Source organism: Lagopus muta, chromosome 1 (genome assembly GCF_023343835.1).
Source record: "Lagopus muta isolate bLagMut1 chromosome 1, bLagMut1 primary, whole genome shotgun sequence".
NCBI lineage: Eukaryota > Metazoa > Chordata > Aves > Galliformes > Phasianidae > Lagopus > Lagopus muta.
This window is the reverse complement of record NC_064433.1, coordinates 85,047,743-85,067,501: the sequence shown is the minus strand read 5'-3', so window position 1 is coordinate 85,067,501 and position 19,759 is coordinate 85,047,743. Positions and strand designations below refer to the sequence as shown.

The 19,759-nt window shown below is 39.2% G+C and overlaps 2 protein-coding genes across 4 annotated transcripts in view; both read left to right on the top strand.

The window, feature by feature from the left end:
* The window catches only part of IMPG2 (interphotoreceptor matrix proteoglycan 2), a 53,301-nt gene extending 35,081 nt beyond the window's left edge, over positions 1 to 18,220 (top strand). For 2 of the 3 annotated variants that reach the window (XM_048965576.1, XM_048965590.1), the window contains 10 exons: positions 1,178 to 1,422; positions 2,011 to 2,093; positions 6,237 to 6,561; positions 7,136 to 8,904; positions 9,854 to 10,073; positions 11,218 to 11,428; positions 13,871 to 14,059; positions 14,247 to 14,445; positions 15,285 to 15,364; positions 16,292 to 18,220. In XM_048965576.1, the coding sequence (XP_048821533.1) occupies positions 1,178 to 1,422; positions 2,011 to 2,093; positions 6,237 to 6,561; positions 7,136 to 8,904; positions 9,854 to 10,073; positions 11,218 to 11,428; positions 13,871 to 14,059; positions 14,247 to 14,445; positions 15,285 to 15,364; positions 16,292 to 16,304 (3,334 nt within the window). In that variant the 3' untranslated portion in view covers positions 16,305 to 18,220. The remainder of the gene's footprint in view (positions 1 to 1,177; positions 1,423 to 2,010; positions 2,094 to 6,236; positions 6,562 to 7,135; positions 8,905 to 9,853; positions 10,074 to 11,217; positions 11,429 to 13,870; positions 14,060 to 14,246; positions 14,446 to 15,284; positions 15,365 to 16,291) is intronic. The other variant, XR_007380570.1, reaches the window with a different exon arrangement.
* LOC125702206 (ABI family member 3 binding protein) overlaps positions 1 to 19,759 on the top strand; it is a 306,563-nt gene that overhangs the window by 73,221 nt on the left and 213,583 nt on the right. The gene's annotated exons all lie outside the window — the stretch shown is intronic.

The following is a 19,759-nucleotide window of genomic DNA, read 5'->3' as shown; positions in this document are numbered from 1 at the left end:
TGTATTCCATCTTCGCTTTGCCTTTTCACTACTGCAGTTCTTTTTCATTTTCTCTACTGACAGTCAGTACCCAGGGTGAGTCTACAGTGGGCTCATTTCAGTAACAGCTCCAGCAGCAAAACTTCATCAGGCTCCTGGTTTTAGTCAGTGTTTTCTGATTATGTCTTTGTTGTGCCTGGCACTGGGGCTTTAGAGACATCCCTGAACAGAGCTGTTACTTTAGCAATACAGTCCAGCTCTGTGGAATGAGGGAAACCTGCCTTTGGAGCACGTTTTCCTAGCACTTCATAGATTACTTCACTCTTTTGCTGCGGTCTCTGTATGGCCAAAGTATGCTCTATTTTCTAAGGCTCTCTTGCACTTATGCTCAGTGTAAGGTAAATCTGAACTCTATCTATCTCTGAATATCTATCTATCTGAATATCTATCTGAACTCTGTCATGTGGAAGAGGACATCCAGGTGTATTTGGGAGAGCACCAACAAGAAAATAGAAGAGAGTCAGTAATAGAATGCTAAGATGTTCACAGATATGAAACTTTCATAAATGGCTTCAGTCAGAAGGGACCTTAAAGACCTTACCCATTTCCAATCCCCTCGGTAGGGTTGCCATTCACTAGATCAGGCTGTCCAGGGTCCCATCTTTGTTAAAGAACAAATAATAAATGAGTTTAGAAAAGCTTTTCCAATTACAAAGTGCCATTAAATACCATCTAAGAGTGGCTAAAGGCATTATTATAATGCAGATTGACACTACTCAGTGACAGTGATCAGGGCTCTTTTCTTACTTCAGAGCCATTCTCATCATGACCTTAAAAACATCTTTCGCACCATTGCTGTGCTGCTGGGTCTACTGATATGCTGGCAGAGAGCCAATATTTTGGTCTCTCGATGGTCCCTCTAACATTCAGAAATAAAAACACAGGGCTGGGACCAGACCAGATGTCACGCTCTGGTAACCTTTTCCTTCAGAATTTATCAGTTGTAGAAAACATACAGGCAGATGCAAATGTGAAACCAATTAAGTTAGTTTTAACTAGAATGCTTAAAAGCAGTGTAATTTAATTTTTTTTTTTCAAAGGCTGCTGACACAGGTTCTTTGAAAAAAAGTATTGCATTTGCTGTACTTGAAAAACCTTGCAGTTCTCAACAGTGTTCTTTCTTTTTGTAAAACCAAAGTGGGGTGGAAGTTCACTATGCTGTTACATTTGATGGAGAAGCCATCAGCAATGCCACTTGGGACCTGATTAACCTTCATTCCAACAAGGTGGAGGACAACTCCTTTATGGGGATAGAAGATAATCCAACAGTTGTTTACACCATCAGCGATTTCCAAGATTATATTGCTGAAATTCTCCAGAAAAATGCCTTGCTTGAAAACACTTCTTTGACGTTAGACCCTAACTCTCTCCAGCTTATTAATGGTGAGTACTGTTTATGATTCATCAGCCCTCTGATGAATCAAAAAAGGAGCCACAAAGACAAAGGTTTGTTTTGCTAATCTGGTCAAGTCATTAGGAGTGATATCCCATGCTCAGTCCATTAGATTTGCCTTTTCCAATTTTTCTTTGACACCATTTGTAGAATGCAATTCCAATAATTCTTCAACAATTAACACGAACAGAAAAGAGATGTAGTTCATGTGATGCATATTGCCTTCAGCATGAAGATGACCTTCAGCATAGTCATTTTGTATTTGCCTTGAGCAGCACAAAGGAAATACCTGGCTTATCACTGAATATGGAAAATGATCCTGCCATAGCTGGTGGAGGATCAAGAGTGTTCCATCCCTCTGTTCTCTTTTTTTTTCTTTTTTTTTTTTTTTTTCTTCTGTACTTCCTGTGAGTGATCTGGGGATATTTCCAGAAACAAAATCTCCATGGCCAACTTTCTGAACAGGTCTCACAAATCTGTGATGAAAAATGGTTTTTCAGTCTAAACCAATTGTTCTAAACCAATTTCTTTACACTGCTACTGCAGGTTTTATTGTCTAAGTATTTATATTTTCCTAGTGAAAGAAATATTACACCCTACTCAAGAAGATCCATCCTGGATTACTGAGCATCCAACTGTACTGGAGCATGTGGAGTTTGATGTGAGTATGGTTCTGAGCAGTGTCCTTTTTAGTTTGTCATCTGTCCTTTTCATGCATTCAAACAGCTTAATTAAGCAAGATGGAATTAAAACCAGCACTCAGAACTTCTCTATCTTATTGTTTATGTACAGAGGAGCAAAACCTCTGGTGAAATCTCTCATCTGATAACTTTCTGTTGAACAAGTTTTCTATGATCATCTTATATTACATAGCTGTCTAGCCATGACTTGCTCTTCAGGCTTCTTTTCTTCCTTTGTCTGTTTTTGGCATAATGTTTAAGCTGTAAATCGGTTTAAAAAAAAAAAAAAAGAAAAAGAAAAAGAAAAAAAGATTAGACCCACAGCACTACCTTTCTATGGAAGTTGAGAAATAATTGTAAGGACTAAAGCAGGCTGCTAGAAGAGGTAAAAGGGTAAGTTTTATATGCTACTTCTGTTATTGTTTCATTTTACGTGCAAGTTCTTTGTTAGGGTTTTAAAAGGTGTCCACATCCTTGATGCCAGTAAAGCGTCTTAGTTTCAGTTGGAACGGGAATTGTTTTCTTCAGCAAGTCTAGTATGATGCTATGTTTTGTTCCAGGAGAAAAGTAATTTTGATAACACACCAATGCTTACAGTTGCTGCTAAGCAGTGTTGTACAGAGCCAAGGCCGCTCTGAAGGTCTGAAGTGAAGAGCCAAAGGAGCTGGGAAGGAACAGGATTGGGACAGCTACTTAAACTGGCCGAAGGGATATTCTATACCATATGACATCATACAGAAGGAGTTTTGAAGGGTGTGGGAGTTCTTCTGGCTCTCTTCTGCTGCTTGGGGGCTAGCTGGGCATTGGGCATAGGGTGGTGAGAAATTGCTTGTGCATCACTTGTCATATACATCTATATATGTAAATAGTTATAACTATTTTCCTTTTCTCTATCTTAGCAAATAGTTTTATCTCAACCCACAAGTTCTACTTCATTATTTTTTTTATTTTCTCCTCCATCCCACTGAAAAGGGGGACAGACGACTGAGTGATGCTGAGCCACCAGCCAACCACAACACAAACGACACAGAAAATTAGTAGGCACTGGTTTCTGGTTCTTTTTTTGAAAATGTATCATTATCTCTTCTGAACACTTCTGAAACAATTCAGGATATAGATGAATGTTCCCTGTTGGACAGGAGAGTTAGTACCCCTGAACATGTCTGTACAATGTAGCGGGGCTTCAAGCAGAGATACCAAGTGAGGTGCCAGTGATGAAGAGATTGGGTTAATTAATTCTACTGACAGCTGAATGTTGGGGCTTTGTCTGGGCCTAAGGATTTACCCAGTAGGTTTTTACTCTGTTGTGTAACACACACATGCTTTCCAAAATTAAATGAGCACAGTTCATGCCACAAAAACCAGATTCATCTGTATTTGATGATAGATTTTCACTATGCTCTCTATGAGATGCTGTAATGAGCACAAGCATGCCTTATGTCAGACCAACTTCGGAAACATTCATAGAAGCAAAATTCTTATTGACTTCACAGAAGCTGATGGTGTCTGTTCTATTGGTCACAGGTAGAATATCCTTAACTTCGTTACCAGTTTCCCCTGTTTTTCTATAACTATTAGTATTGAAAATGCAAATTTGTATGAGTTTGCTGTATGTGGCTTAAACATGGTCAGATTTAACTTTCAGGAAAGACTGTCTATTTACTACAACTATCTAACTATATTAAAACGATATATATCTTTAATTTAACAGGACAATTTTCAGCCATTTTTATACTGACACATACATGCAAGATTTTGTAGTAGAGGTAGCTTTGTGATGTTACTTAGTTTTAAACAAATTTTAGGGTATGGTACATATAAGAAATATTACTGGATGTGCACAGATAATCTGGGAAATAATTTCATATAGATTTAAGAAACTCATAAACTGCTTAAACAATAAACAAGGCTGAAATGATTAGTCAAATATTTGCACAGATATCAAACCGTTGAGTTTCAAGTAGATAATATTACGTAGAACTGTTACCTATGAAAAAGAATTCAGCTATTATTTTTTGTGGCTGATTTGGGAATGAGTTGGATTTGTGTAATCGTACTGTGTCATGACATAATGTGGGACTATCATTACTTCATCTTATTGCTAGCAGATGGCACCAACTAATCATTAATTCCTTTATTTGACCTTTTACAAATCTCTTTAAAAATGAAGAAAAAAACAAGTCCAGCTTTTGAAACCTGTATGTTCTTGTTATTTCAGTTGAATTACAACAGGTAGAATGCATTGGCTTATTGAGCACAATGTCTTTCTGGCAGCAGAAAATGGAAAATCAGGGAGGGTGTTCTATGTTTGCAGTCATCTGTCATATTTGTAAGCCTTTCAAGACATTAGCAAAAAAAAAGAACTTGCCAATATGATATTAAACTTGTTAATATAATATATAGCACTGTAACAAGAATCTTTGAATAATGTTCGTTGTCATAGGAACATCTATCCACATTAAAATAAATGATGAAGTGCAATTTCTGGCAACAAAATACTCAACATAAAAATGTATTGAGCAGCTATTGCTGGTAGTCCTTTTTCATTCTTTATGGAATTTATATGTGTAATTTGTTTCTAATCTTGCACAGTAACTTTTTTTTTCATGGGTTTATTTATAATAGTCAATTTTGCCAAATAAGATAATTGCTGGAGCACATGTCTCTCTGGTGTATATACTTTTCAACTGATAGTTACCATATACGTTCAAAAATATGAGATGGCTGGGTGGCACAACAAGTGCATATAAAAACCATGGTCAATTCTGGTAGACAAATAATTAGATAAAAATACATTCACTGCTTTATTTCTAAAGTGTTCAAATATAGTTTGAAGGAAGATGAAAATTTAATTCACCTGCATCTCAACCAGGAGTATAATTCCAAGACTGAGAAGTATTTAGACTTCATTCATGCCAGAAGGAGATTAGAAGGAGATTAGAAGACAGAAATGTTTAAATAGTTTTTGTTTTGTTTTGTTCTTTTGAACTGTCATATTTATTACCAAAACCCTTGTATGCTGTCCACTCAACTTTACTAATCAGTAATTAACTGTAAGTTCTACTTTCTTCATTTGGCAGTTTTTCATACCTCAAGATGTTTTTTTTTTTTTGGTCAATTTCTGACTTATTGCACAGCATTCATACTGGGACAGGTATCCGTGCAAAGCAGTAACTCCTGAGTTTAGGCAGGGAGCCTACCTTTGTAGCCTTGATTAAATTAGTTAATTTCCCTTTTTTTTTTCTTTTTTTTTTCCCAATATGATTTCCTCATGAGACACTGTGGGAGTGGATTAATCTTCAAAGATAAAATGTGCTCAGTATTCTAACTGTAAACCAAATAATAACTGGGGTGTGGTCTTACAAGTAAATTGTGTGCAAATTGGAGGCTTAAAAACAAATTCTTTTCCCACAGTTCATGTAATTGGCAAATTCATTTTGTGTATTCCTTGTTCATCATTACTGTTGATAGTTTTCTTTCCACATTGGCATCTCAGCTTTGTGAGTGATGTTATTCAAAGTTCTAAGTGCTCTTGGTTACATTATGATCACATTTCCCTCCCAAGTTCTCAGAGCCACAAATCAAAAGATAGTAATAAACAACTGTAGGGCACATGTACAGTTAAATTCAGTTTCTAAACTGGTTTTATACTAGCAACTATAATATTATAATTAATGTAATGATTATGGAGCTGATGAATAATAGCTGCTTGGACCTCTTCATTTCTTAGAAAGGATAACAATATTGTGTGTATTTATCTTTGATTTAAATAGAAATGGACAGTTCATTTTTTTCAGTAGGGAAAAGGAAAGGACACAGTGGGTATAGACTGTAAATCTCTGAATACCATTGCCTGAAGCTGCTTCTGAAGAATTGGAATGACTTCTTTCCCTTTTTAGTGGACATGATTGGACACAAAATATGTGTCACGAGGACATGCATTTTACGTGTACATTGGAAGTTATTAGCAAAAATTATGTTTGCAAATCCTTCTGCTGTTTTGCACTACTTCCTCACAAAGGCAAAAGTACCAGATTTTGCTCCTGGTTAACACCCCTTCATATATTCAGCCAGTATGGGCAGCCAATGCTACCCCTGTAATAGAGGTTATGGTTTTGTTTCAGGATAACACTTTTTCAGCTGAACAGCCTTCAGCAGATGAATCAACTGTCAGCAATACCTTGCCCTTTGACTTCACCAAGCCAGATTCCACTTTAGATAGCGATGAGTCCAACGACAATGAAATCCGACCAAGACCAGAAAGCTTGGACTCTGAGGTCAGTTTGATACCTGAAGCTCCACTTTCTTCAGAGGCTGACATCACATCTTTGCCAGATGGGCTGAATTTAGGGGATGGGAATCAGACTCCTGCTTTGGTCACTGCACCAGGGATAGAGCATGATTCTCTGGACTCTCTGGAATGGCTTTCAGCCCCTGATTCTTCAGATGGTAAGTTCATTGACTGAAGTTTAAGTTTCTATATCAGTGTTTCTGGATATTCACTAAACATATAGTTTACCAAAATGACTTTTCAGAAAGGTCTATACGTTGGATATATTCCTCTGATTGTTTTTACCTTTACTGTGTACGTGTATCCAAGAACAAGACACTCTGATAACTTGCCTGTAACAGCTGATAATGCCTGTTTATCCCTCCAGCAAACTGTGTGTGCAAGATACTTCTTAAACTGAGTAGAACTATTTTCATATGGAGCGTGTTTGGGTGATTCCATGCAAAGATAATAGATCTCGGAAACAGAGATAGTTATCAGATAGTCTACTAAGGACATGCTACACAGTAACTGCTTTATTGAGTATTCTACAGTCTTGATTTGACTCATGGAATATCAGAATGAAAACTGGAGAGGTCAAGAGGCCTTCAGACTTCAGCATGTCAAGATCAGTATATATCACAGGAAACATAATAAATGCTTATCTACAGGCAACAAAATGAACCCTATTTTACTTTTTTTTTTTTTTAATGTATAAACAAAAACTAATTGGAAGCTCATTTTTATTTTTAGAGTTTGAAGATACTGGACTATCTAATGACTTTCTTCTGCCTTCAAGTCCCCCTTCTCACCTTACACCTAAAGAACCTCCATCTACAGATGATTATATAGCTCCTTTGCTTTCTGCACCAACAGTAGCCTCCTCATCAGTCCTGGAGACTGATACAAAAAGAACAGTGACTGCTGAGAAGAAAGAAGTAACTCAGGGTAGTCCTGCAGACAGTAGCAGTGAAGATTCTTTGTTGCACGAGTCTGTGGAAGAAAGTCCTTTTCCTTTAGAACGTGAAAATGATATTTATCTTGGAGATAGAATTATGTTTGATGATGGATCTGGTTCAGCTTTTGATGGTTCAGGAAAAGGAATGGAACCAAGTATTTGGCCTTGGGATGTGGCAACACTGGAACCAGTTTTCTACCCTGGTCCTGATAGCTGGCTTGATGGTGATAATGATTCTTTGTTAATTAGAACTGAAGATATTCCTGAAGGTCTGATCTTAGATTATATTCTTAACTCTAGGAATAAATTAGATGATGATCCTTCCAAAGATGAGAATGAAGGTGTGGCCAATATAAAAGAAAATTTCCTTGACGAGTCTGAAATATTGGTCTTTCCAGAAACTACAACTCAGCAGGTACCTCTGCTACAGACAGGAGAGCCATCATCTGTGGAGCCATCTACACAGACAGAAACGCTGAGCATGGATGATTCTTCTTTTGTTAAACCGCCCTTTGTTTTGGAGCCATCAGAGGACTATTCCTTTGCAGACCTGCCAACTGGAGAAGAACCTTTCTTACCACACAGTACAAGTTTGTCTGTTGAAGATAGTCTCCTTACATCTACAGTAACTCTTGGTATGGAGGATAGTCTCCTTACATCTACTGTAGCCCTTAGTGTAGAACAACCAGAAGAGTACAGTGTAGATCAGGAGATCATTTCTGAGGCAGTTGAAGATCAAACTGAAGGCAGGCCAACAGCAGAAGAATTATTCACAGCAGGGCAGTCAAATGTAGCTGAAGCTGCTACAATAGGTTACTTGGACAAAAGCTCTTTAGAAACTGTTCTGACTGCGAAACCCTTTGAGGTAAGCACTGATAGTTCCATGGAAGAGCATCAAACCCTAGATTCATCATTGGCAGACAGAGACACTGGATTAGCAATAAAGAAGCCAGTTGATGTTTGGCCTACTGACAGAGTACTAGAGAAGACATTAGATGAAACAGTGCAATCAGCAATTCCGACTGCAGCTCAAGTTTCAACTGCAGTTCCTTCTTTAATAGATCAAGCCACTGCTCTAGATGGCTTTGCTGGGCAGGATGGTACAGAACATGACACACGTGTTTCCATGAGTATCAGCACCATTCTGAAGTCCTATGTAACTGTAACAGCAGGCACTGTTGAGCTTCCATCTCATCTCCCTCCCATGGCATCCACAGTATCATCATCTGTGGTTACCTCAGCAAAGTTGGGAGATGAAACAACAAGAGTCCTGGATGTTTCAGTGGACCTGGATCATGTGAGCATGGTCAGCTTTTCTCCAGAGCCAAGTGAGGAGGCAAAGAGCATGACTGACAGTCACATGGAGCCAACTACCCATGCCCATTCCACACAGATGGCCGGTGTGGCTTGGCCCACGCATGAAAATCACAATAGCACTCCTGTTCCATCACGAGCTTTAGTTGTGTTTTTCAGTCTTCGGGTTACCAATATGATGTTTTCAGAAGACCTGTTCAATAAGAATTCCCCTGAATATAAAGCATTAGAGCAGCGATTCTTGGAACTGGTAAGTGTAATTTCTGTGCTAAATATCCATTTCCATAGATAGAAATTGTTGGTAAGAGTTGGTCTGCTCTCCTTTGCAGAGAGTAACTCAAGACTGGTGTTTCCAGATGTTATATGTGTCCCTCTCCAGGAAAATGCTATCTGGAAATATGAAGGGGGGAGTGGGGGGTGGAGGTGGGACAGGAAGGGCGGGGCATTTTCAGTTTTGTTTTATTTTCACTTTTTAGTCAGTCAGCAGTCTCTCTAAATCTAATGATCTCATTATCTTAATTTTCTAGTGATACTGGCCAGATGCTCTGCTGGTGTCAGTAGATGCAGCACATGTAGCTTAATTCAGTAAAACGTTTCCTTAAATTGCTTGTGGTATGCTCTGGGTTTAGTCTAGGGGGAGGGAAGAAGTAAATACATGGGGACTGTTGATAGCCTTTCTGCAACTCAATCCATCCCAAGTAAGAGATAGTTTAGGGAAATGTGACGTTTGTAAATGGACTGTTCTCCTAAATAGTCAGTGGCTAGCAAAGCCTCATAGAAGAAATACAGGAACAATTATCAAATTTTAACCTGGAAATTCTCTTCTCCTGAGTATAATGAATATTTTTCTATGGGAGATGGAGGGAGTAAAGGAGAGAGATAGAAAAGGATAACATGCTTGAGGGAAATACCCTTTGAAATGACATGTATATGTGTTGGGCAAGAGAGAGCTCCACGTACATCCATACAAGTGTGTATCTAAACTGTAGATTAGGAACTGTCTACAAATTGATATTTGGTGTGAAGAACTCAGGACCTTGGCAAGATCCCAGTATGGGCCTCAGTCAGGAAGAGTTTTAATACCCTTGCCATGGGATTTGGATAAACTAATTCAAACTCCCACTGCCTGATGTGATACCAACTGACTTGAGTATAGATTCAAGGATTCAGCTTTTCTGTCAATGTCTCTTATGTTGCAGCTGGTGCCATACCTTCAGTCAAATCTAACAGGCTTCCAGAATCTGGAAATCCTGAACTTCAGAAATGGCAGCATTGTGGTGAACAGTCGAATGAAGTTTGCCAAACCTGTGCCTCGAAACGTCACCAACGCTGTGTATATGATCCTGGAAGACTTCTGCAACACTGCATATCACACCATGAACCTGGCCATTGATAAATACTCTCTGGATGTGGAATCAGGTAAAAATGGCAGGGAAGTAAGTTTTGAAGCAAGGGATTCTGCTTTAACAACCTATTTAGGATCCTAACAGCTGAGAGATTTCCCAGTCCTTTTCACAAGCTGAGCTTTTCTAAAGCTCAGGTCACACTTTCACAGAGTTTAAATAAACAAAAGTCTGTTACGGAACTAAAGAGAGGAACAACGAAATGGGACCCAGATTGAACAAACAATATGGGGCCCATATAGAAATATGGGATTCAAAGTGGCTTGCATAATTGTCATTGCACTTTCATTGAGGAGTTAGAGGAGGACTGGTCAGCAGGAACAGTGGTGCCCATCTCTATTATGCCGACTTTCACATGTGGTTTGAATTTCTCCACATGTTAACTAGCCAGGTAACCACAGTTTAACTGTGAGGTATCTACATGGAAAATAGTTGATGACTTACTTTTATACTCAGAGTTTGATTGCAGTATAGTGTCTGGCCCTTAGTCCATTTGTGATATAGGGAACTTTCTGTCCAAGTTAGCCAGTAGTGTATCATAAAAGCAACCTGGAAGTAGTTCCTGTGTTAAACAACACTGCTGACAAATGGCAGCTGTGCTTCTGAGGAAGTTCTGCTATAAAGGCAGTCTATTTAGCATGAAAAATCTTTGATATTGATATTAAATTTAATTCCAGCCCTCTTAAGCTTGGTATGCAACACATCAGATATACAACAGGCTTGTGTTCCTTGCACACAAAGGCACTTCACAGGTAGGGACTGGGTGCCTGAAGTCTCCTTTCCCTTCTCTGTGTGCTGCCTATATTCTCTGTGACAAGAAGTACTGGAGATCAGCTGTGTTTTACTCATTTGCAAAATATAGTTCCAGCAGAGAGAGAACATCTGAGGTCGTGTTCCAGTAAGAAAAAGAACACTTCTTATACTTGCCTTTTCAGTTGGCTTGCTGGGTGGTCTTAGCCATACCACTTATGTGCACTGTGCAGAGGAATACTTCCTTGTGTTTGTTCACCTTAGCAGAGCCCTTTGAAACTCAGGAAGGATGCTTGCTGCATTTTGGCAGATTATTTTAACTAAGAAGTCATTTGAGAAAATGGCAACAGTGCTCTGCTTTAGTAATGTTCTCTTCTATTACTAATATTTTCTGCTTTTGGTGTTCCCAGGAGAGCAAGCAGATCCCTGCAAGTTCCAGGCCTGCAATGAGTTCTCTGAATGCTTAGTGAATCGCTGGAGTGGGGAAGCTGAGTGTGTCTGCAATCCTGGCTACCTGAGCATCGACGGGCTGCCCTGCAATAGCATTTGTGATCTGCAACCCAACTTCTGCCTGAATGATGGCAAGTGCGACATCAGCCCTGGGCAAGGGGCCATATGTAGGTAGGTCATCTTCTGTTTGATGCACGTGCATTCCTCTGTCCTTGGGATTCCATGAAATGCGTGCAAAATTCCCTACGATAATGTGTAACACGTGAGATGCTAGTGATTATCAATCGTAACACTGTTGAGTGGAGGTCCCAGTTTTAATGTTACTTTTCAAAAATGAGACAGTAACAAATTTCTTTAATAGAACAGAAATGCCAGGAAGTAAAGCTATCTACAAAAAAGAGTAGCAGTGGCGTATATTGAATTGTTCACTTCACTTTCTTTGAATTTGAGGACAGAATTTATCTCCAGAAGTTTCTCTAGTAGCAAAGTGTTAGATAATGTCATAAAACATTTTAGTTGACTCCAGTACAAAAATCCAGATTTGAAAGGCATCCTCGTTGAGCATAGATACATTAAATACAGTGCTCTTTCTTAAGAAAAAGGTACCATAAAGAAAGAAAGCATTGCTAATTTGGGAAAAATAATGTATGCTTCATGTGACACATCAAGACATATGCTTCAGATCAGTTTTTTTGCTTTTTAAGGTTCAGATGTGTTTAAACAGATGTTTGTGTTTCACAGGTAACTGAAATAGTGCAAGGTACTGATAAATGTCTTCTCTGATACTGCACTATTTTTTTCCCTGTTTATCAATGTAATAATCTGTTTTTAATAACTAATTAATTATACCTATCAACAAAAGGTAGAATTAATTGAAACAATGCGATAGCTATAACTACTTACATTAGTTATTATTTGTTATATAGTTACTTACATTAGTATAACTACTCATATTAGTTCACGTGATTTTATTTTAATAAGGCTTGCTTAGAACATTAAGAAAATTAATTAATCTTAGGGGCTTAGCAGCTAACAAGAGAAACAATAAAATGTTTTTTTTTGTTTTTTTTTTTTTTTACTATATGAAAATAGTTACTTTCACAGATGTGTATAGTGGTATAAATTTTATCATATTTGTATAATAGTGCTAACAGGAACCACATGTGCTCAGGTATGCTTTGGCCAGTACTTAGGAAGACGTTTTCAAAAAAGTTGAAGTATCAGTTACTGCTTTTAGAAACTATTTCAGATATTTAGGTCAAAAGACTTAATTTACTGATGTTTTCTATTAATGAGGCTCACTGCTGTGAGTGGCTGTAATTCCTTGAGATTTTAGAACAGAATGTTCCAAAAACATGCGATGTAATATATTTTGTTTTTACTGGTAGATTTTAAGTAAGTGTGTATATTTTAGAAGTCTGTATTATCTAAAGATTTCATATTCCAAAGCACAGCATAGCAGAAATTATGAATGCTGATTAAGGAAGCAATTCCAAAGATTCATTCTTGGGAGCAAGCTTCTTTCTAGTCATTTCTTTTATGTATTTACCTAACTGTTGTAGTTTACACACTATGAGCATTTTTCTCATTTAACACACATTCATGTGTATTTGCATTGCAATAGCATTAAAAGATTGTTTTCTACCTTTGTAGTGTTTGATACATTACCTGCAAGGCTCTATCAGTGCATGAGTTTTTATTTAATCTAGATACTTCATAGAATCATAGAATCACAAGGTTGGAAACGACCTACAAGATCATCTAGTCCAACCGTCTCCTCATCACCATTGCCACCACAAGCACTAAACTACATCACGCAGCACGTCATCCAGACGCCTCTTGAACACTGCCAGGAATGGCGACTCCACCACCTCCCTGGGCAGCCATTCCAGTGTCTGACCACTCTCTGAGAGAAAAAGGTCTTCCTTATGTCCAACCTAAACCTCCTCTGATACAACTTGCGGCCATTGCCCCGAGTCCTGCTCATTGCCTGGGAGAAGAGGCCAAATCCCTCTTCATCACAACCTCCCTTCAGGAGGTTGTAGAGTGCAGTGATGTCTCTCTCCCCTGAGCCTCCTCTTCTCCAGACTGAACAATCCCAGCTCCCTCAGCCACTCCTCATAAGACTTGTGCTCCAGACCCCTCACCAGTTTCATTGCCCTTCTCTGGACACGCTCCAGGACCTCAACATCTTTCCTGTAGTGAGGAGCCCAAAACTGAACACAGTGCTCAAGGTGCGGCCTCACCAGGGCTGAGTACAGAGGGATGATCACCTCTTTGCTCCTGCTGGTCACACTATTTCTCATGCAGGCCAGGATGCCGTTGGCCCTCTTGGCCACTTCAGTTGTACCACATCACAGGATGCTCTAAATAGCAAGTTTGCCACCACAAATGCATTATCCTTTTCTTATTCTACCTATCTTTACTCAGTTCAGTGATACCAAATGGCTGTTGCCAATAACAATAAAAAAGTTGGTGCTCAAACTTGTGAAGGCATTTACTGTTGAGGTAAATTAACTGAGGATACATCACAAGAAGAAATTAAATACATTTATATTAATCAAAGTTGCAGCTTTTGTTGGTGTTTAATTTCCTAGCATTTCTTTTTTGCAGGTGTCGAGTAGGAGAGAACTGGTGGTACAGAGGGGAGCACTGTGAAGAATATGTGTCTGAGCCACTGGTCGTGGGTATTGCCATTGCTTCTGTGGCAGGATTCCTTCTGGTGGCATCTGCTGTTATCTTCTTCTTGGCAAGGACCCTTCGAGACCAGTACACAAAGAGCGACACCGAGGACTCACAGGGGTATGTGGCACCATCTAATGTCACAAAGCTCATCTGCCACAGTAAGGACAATTACATCATAAGTCTTGTGTCGTGCAGCTGACCAGCAGCAGGGTTTATGCGCACCTCCAAGTGCCAGGCTTCCTTAGTCTGTCTGCTGCCGTTCTGGGCTGCAGAGAAGCTCACTGTTTGTTCATTGCTCCCCCAGGCAGGGTGACAGCCTCTCGTCCATTGAGAACGCAGTTAAATACAACCCCATGTATGAAAGTGATACGACTGGCTACAGCCATTATTATCGCAGATACCCTCAGCTAACGTCCTACAGTTCTACCAGTGCAGAGACATCCACCGACTACAGCAGTGAAGAGATAAGGCACATTTATGAAAACAGTGAGCTTACTAAGGAGGTAAATGACCTTGTTTTCATAATGCCATCAAAAGATCTTGTGAAAAATAAGCTTATTGAACAATTGCAATTTGAGGCCTCAGTCTTTCTCAACAATCTGTGCTCTAGATAGATAAGGCACAACTCTGACTGCTGCAACTATTAAAGAGGAGAGAGCAAGCAGGGAAAGAAATCCTTCCTATCAGGTATACAGACAGGAATGTGTGTGTTCTGACTTGTAATGAATTTCACGTGATAAAAGAGCTGAATGCTTAAGTAACTGCACAAGGGCTGCAGTGGTTTGCTTTAGTGCTAGACATGGCCTTTAGCTTTTGATGCCAACTGACATGCAGGAATCATTGCTGTAAAAATCTGGAACTGCCTGGCCTTTAATACAGGATTCTTAAAGCTTAGTTCTTAGTATAACCTGCAAGTTAGATTATACTGTCCTACCTTGTCGTATAGATGGTATCCAGGATTCACTGAAGAGGAGACAGGATTTACACCCAGGAGCAAGCCACAGATTCTTAAGCAATTGTGAGAGGTGTGAATCCAGCCTGTAGCCAGGGTTGTGGGGAAAGTATCCATGAGAAAGAAATGGTTCTGTTCAAGCCAGTTGAAATGTCACATTCTATCCAAACCCTGGTTTTAACAGTAAAATATGACTAGATTCCAAAACTGAAGTGCTCCACTTTTAAAAATAGCACGAAGAAGAATTTTAGCCCTGGACTGTCCAATTTCAAGGTCTCCTCATTGAAACAGCAAAGGATATGAGTTTTATTTTCCAAGAAAAAGAAATAGATAGTTTCAGTAGTACTTTAATTTCTGTTATGTACCTAAAATTTCTTTTTTGTATTCTAGGAAATTCAGGACAGAATTCGAATTATAGAGCTCTACGCTAAGGACCGTCAGTTTGCAGAGTTTGTTAGGCAGCATCAAATGTGAGTGAAATATCTTGTCTGCATAATTCCTTTGATGTTTTTTCATGTAACCTTTACTACATTACTATATTTTTCATAAGATGGGCCTGGAAATACTGGACTTAACTAGATACTAAACTACTAAACTAACTACTTAACTAGAAGTTAAGATATCTGTACTTTCTGAAGAAGCTCAATGCTTTTTAAGTACTTAATTTAATCACTGTCACAAGTAGGCAGTTAGGTTAAAAAGTGGTGAAGAGGAATCCTGCAGTTAATGGGTGTCAGAGAAGCACTGACATCAACTTGATCCTGAAAGCACAAATAGAACCTTCCTGACTCTTTTAGCGTAGGTACTGCTGCTACCTGTTTATTTAGAAGAGAAATTTTTAAAAGCATGTTAGTTCATCTCAATTTTACAAGACTTGACTTGGCAGCTAACCCAGCAGGTCACTAGTGCAGTACTATCATCTGATATTGTGGGCATGTTATCAGAATAGAAGGTATACAGTTCTGAACAGTTAACCAAGCTGAGTTGTGTGCTTTGATGAAAGTCAAGCTTAGGAAAGACTACCAAGGAATTAAGTGTCAGCATTCGGTCTCCTACAAACTGTATTATCACTATAGCAATAAGAAAATCACAGATATCTCTGTTCACTTAAAAGATTCTGAAGTGCAGTTCCTTGGGATCGGGTTAAAAACAGCTACAGTAGCACAACCCCTGTATTCCGAAGACCTCAACTACAGTTTTGTTTTGTTTCTTAATTGAAAATAACTGCAGTTCACATTTTTCCATGTCACTTGTTCATATTTTCATCTTGAGACAGATCAGCTTCTAAATTTTCCACAGCTGGAAAGTAGAAAGGGCTGTCTCATATAAGCCTTGAATCCAAAGCTTGAAAGAGAAAGAGACTAACTTAATCATTGCTTCTCTGTTTTTCATTTCAGGAAGCTGCTTTAAGAAAAAAAAAAAGAAATCAGTAGAGACCACGTGGGAGATAAAGACTACCTTGTTGCCATAGCAATGGGCTCAGATGTAACTGCAAAGTTACTTATAGTCTTAACATTGCATGGATGGATACAGATGTTTTCTAAATGAATGGCTGAAATGTACAGATGTCTGTTTATCTCAATTACCTCTGGCTTCTCTGCATAAAGTGACATTTTTAAGAAGTGATCAGAAGTGGCAGAGGTTATGAAAGTTCATTTTTCATTAACTCTGAAATGGACAGTGGTAATTTGTACACCAAGGCAAAAAAAAAAAAAATCTCCTCAGAAAAGAGAAGATACGTTCACAAACTAAAAATAAAAGGCACCTTTAAAATCCTGTCTGGCATTTATCCCCTCACTGGAATCTACTGTAGTGAATTCACAAGTACAAGGTGCTAGTGGAAAGAATGTGGTTTGCACGTGAATGGTTTGTAGGAGAGAAGCACAGTGATAGAAGGGTGTTAGCATTATTTTAAAGCATTCCCAGCATAAACACAAAAGTAACCTCATCGGAAAAGATGTTATTTTACACAACTGCCTGATTAAACTTTTGCCACCTGGCATTAGCAAAACATCACAGTGCTGAGGCTGCAGCCCTCTGAAACGCTCTCTCCACACAGTAAGTGTCACTGCTGGCTTGCAGTGGCCACATCTGGTACTAGAGCACAACAGGGCACTTCTGCAATACAGTGTTATAATGTCATGATGGGTGGCACTCCAGCTGTTCCTGAAAGACACACAAGCAGGGACACAGAAAGTCTTCTATAATACAAATGTTGTGTAAAAGTTAAGTGACCAACATTGACTTTTTTGTACATAGACAATTTGTTAAGATGCATTGTTTATTTGTTGTGTATTTCCTTACCAGCTTATTTTCAGAATGGATTTGATTGCTGAAATAGAAAGATGAGTAGCTTAATGACAAAATACTACAGTGATGTTTGTGCCCATCTTTTTTAAAACCATAGTTAGTATTTACTCAGTGTTGAATTCAGCCAAATATTGGTTACATTTTCTTTTCTGAACAGAGTAATACTGACCCACCATGAACTGTGTTTCAAAATCAAGCTGTGGTATTTATATGCATACATATTTGCTGAATGGCAATAGTTTCTTAGGGGGAAGAGAAAAAGCCAGACTTGCCTCAGCCAGGGCAGTCTTTCTCTAGCAGAAGCAGCTCTCCTGAAGCATTTTAGAGCAACTGAATAGATATGGGACCTTACAAGGTACAGAAACTGCATTTTATCTTGAAATTCTAAAGAGAGCTTTGACCACCTGTTAAAGTATGTGGGAGCTCTGGTTAGACACAACATTTGTGTTGCTAAGGCACTAACACTGCAATCAGGGCTAGGGCACTAACAATCTACAGTAGCTTCTACCTGCAAACAAGTCCAAGATGCTTGTTGTCTTTACAAAGGTAATTGTAGCTTTCTGTCCACATGTGCCAACAGCCACACGATACTTTTGCAAGTTTGGTGTTAGTGAGAATTACTTACTTGACTATAGGCTGATTTATCTAAGCAAGTAAAGATTTCAGTACAATTTCTTTATGCGTTCTGGAGAACCTTGCTGGATCACTTCCACGGTATCTTTTTGCCTTGAGGGGCAGCAAATAGCAGAGCCACAAATCTGTCAAAGAAAGGTTTACAGAAATCACTGTAAGCCCAAATAATACAAAGCAGTGGAATACGGTGCAGATTAATACTGTTGTGACCAGGTGTTAGAAGACAGAGGTCACACAGTGTGACCCAGTGCTCTCAGGGCAGCTGGGATCAGGTACGTCTTAATGATGATACTCAACTACCTGCTGGACAACTCTTGGTATTTCAGTGTATATACTGTGTTTCTTTCCTGTTTGTGTGTGTGTGTACCTATAAGCATAATGATATTTTCACTACAATAAAATACAATTTCCAAAATGCTTTTTCTAGAAAATTGATATGGAGACTGTGAGTTTGACATAAAGAAATGACGTATCTTAGCCATGAGGAGTTGTGCACACAGTGGCAGGAAGCTTGGTGTTTGACTTCTTTTAAGACTGAGTTGGTTAAGCTGTTGAGCTCATTGCTAGCACAAGTGCTGACATCATTCTTTATCACTTGCAGGGTTATATTCTCAAAATTCATGCTGCAAAACGTGTAATGGAGGGCTTTGCTTTCTACTATTATCTTTGCTCATTATAAAGCGGTGTTTGGCTCTAATTAAAGAACCAAAACGTTACTGAGGGGATCTTGATGTCTTAACAAAAACAAAGGACTCCTCCTCCTTCAGGCCTCCTCTCATGAACTCTGATGATGCATCTCATAATATGTCACGAAGAACCTAATAACTGTCTTGTTTTAAAGAGTTTCCCAATCAAAGGCAGAGACAAAATGCTAATATCCTCATAAAAACAAGCCAAGCTCTGTATAAAAATCTATTAGTACTTGCTATTAATTAACACAAAATTTTTCACTTGCAGAAAGTAAAAAAGCACAGGTCTGAACACTGGGTTAATTTAAGAGCACACATAAAGACAGTTTTTGTTTGCTGATCACGGGCAGGTCCATCAGCTTGTGCTGACCATCCACAGCCCTCAGGCTTGAAACAGATCAAACATGGCCCTTCACAACACTGCCAGCTGCCCCCTCACATAGGCTCACAAACAGTAGCCACACATTTCAGACTTGCAAAAAGCACTGGGGGTAAACTTAGCCTTTACATCAAGCCTGTCACTCACATCCCTGATCAGGCTTGCAGGAGTGGGTCCTTGATGGGAGAGGCAGAGCGAAGAGCAGGAGAGAACTCCAAACTCTCCCCAACCCTGCATCTGTGAGCAGCAGAGATGCGAAGGTGTTACAGCTGCACAGCAGGGACAGGCATCTCCTCCTGGTAAAGCAAAAACTCAATGCCAGTGTATCTGTAAGCACTCTAGGACAGACACAGACTGACTTTGCACAGCATATGGAATCCAACAGAGTGTTGTCATTCTTTAAGTATTGGTAGTTATGCACAGCAATTTCCTGGTGCTTTCTGGTTACTCAAAGTGTGCTACAGCACCAGCAGCAGTTCTGCCTTATCTTTCCACTGCTTGATTTGGTTTGGGATCAGCAGGCTGATGTTCTACATAATATGCATCCGCTTGCTTTTGTTTCTCAAATGAAAAAAAAAAAAAAAAAAAAAAAAAAAAATTGCAAAGCTGTTTCTGAGACAGGAAAGGCATTTTTTATATCCATCATTCTAAGCTGGGAAATTTTGTTTTTGCCACATTCAACGCTAGCTGGCTCTCCTGCTCCAGTTTATGAATGACTCCAGGAATTTCAGCTCACTTCCCATCCTTTCAGGCTCTCCCTTGCTGCTTGTCACCCTCCCTCCCTACTGCTTCACCTCTGCACTTTGCAGTGGGAAATACTCCTGCAGCAGGCAGCTCTGGTTGGGGGATGACAG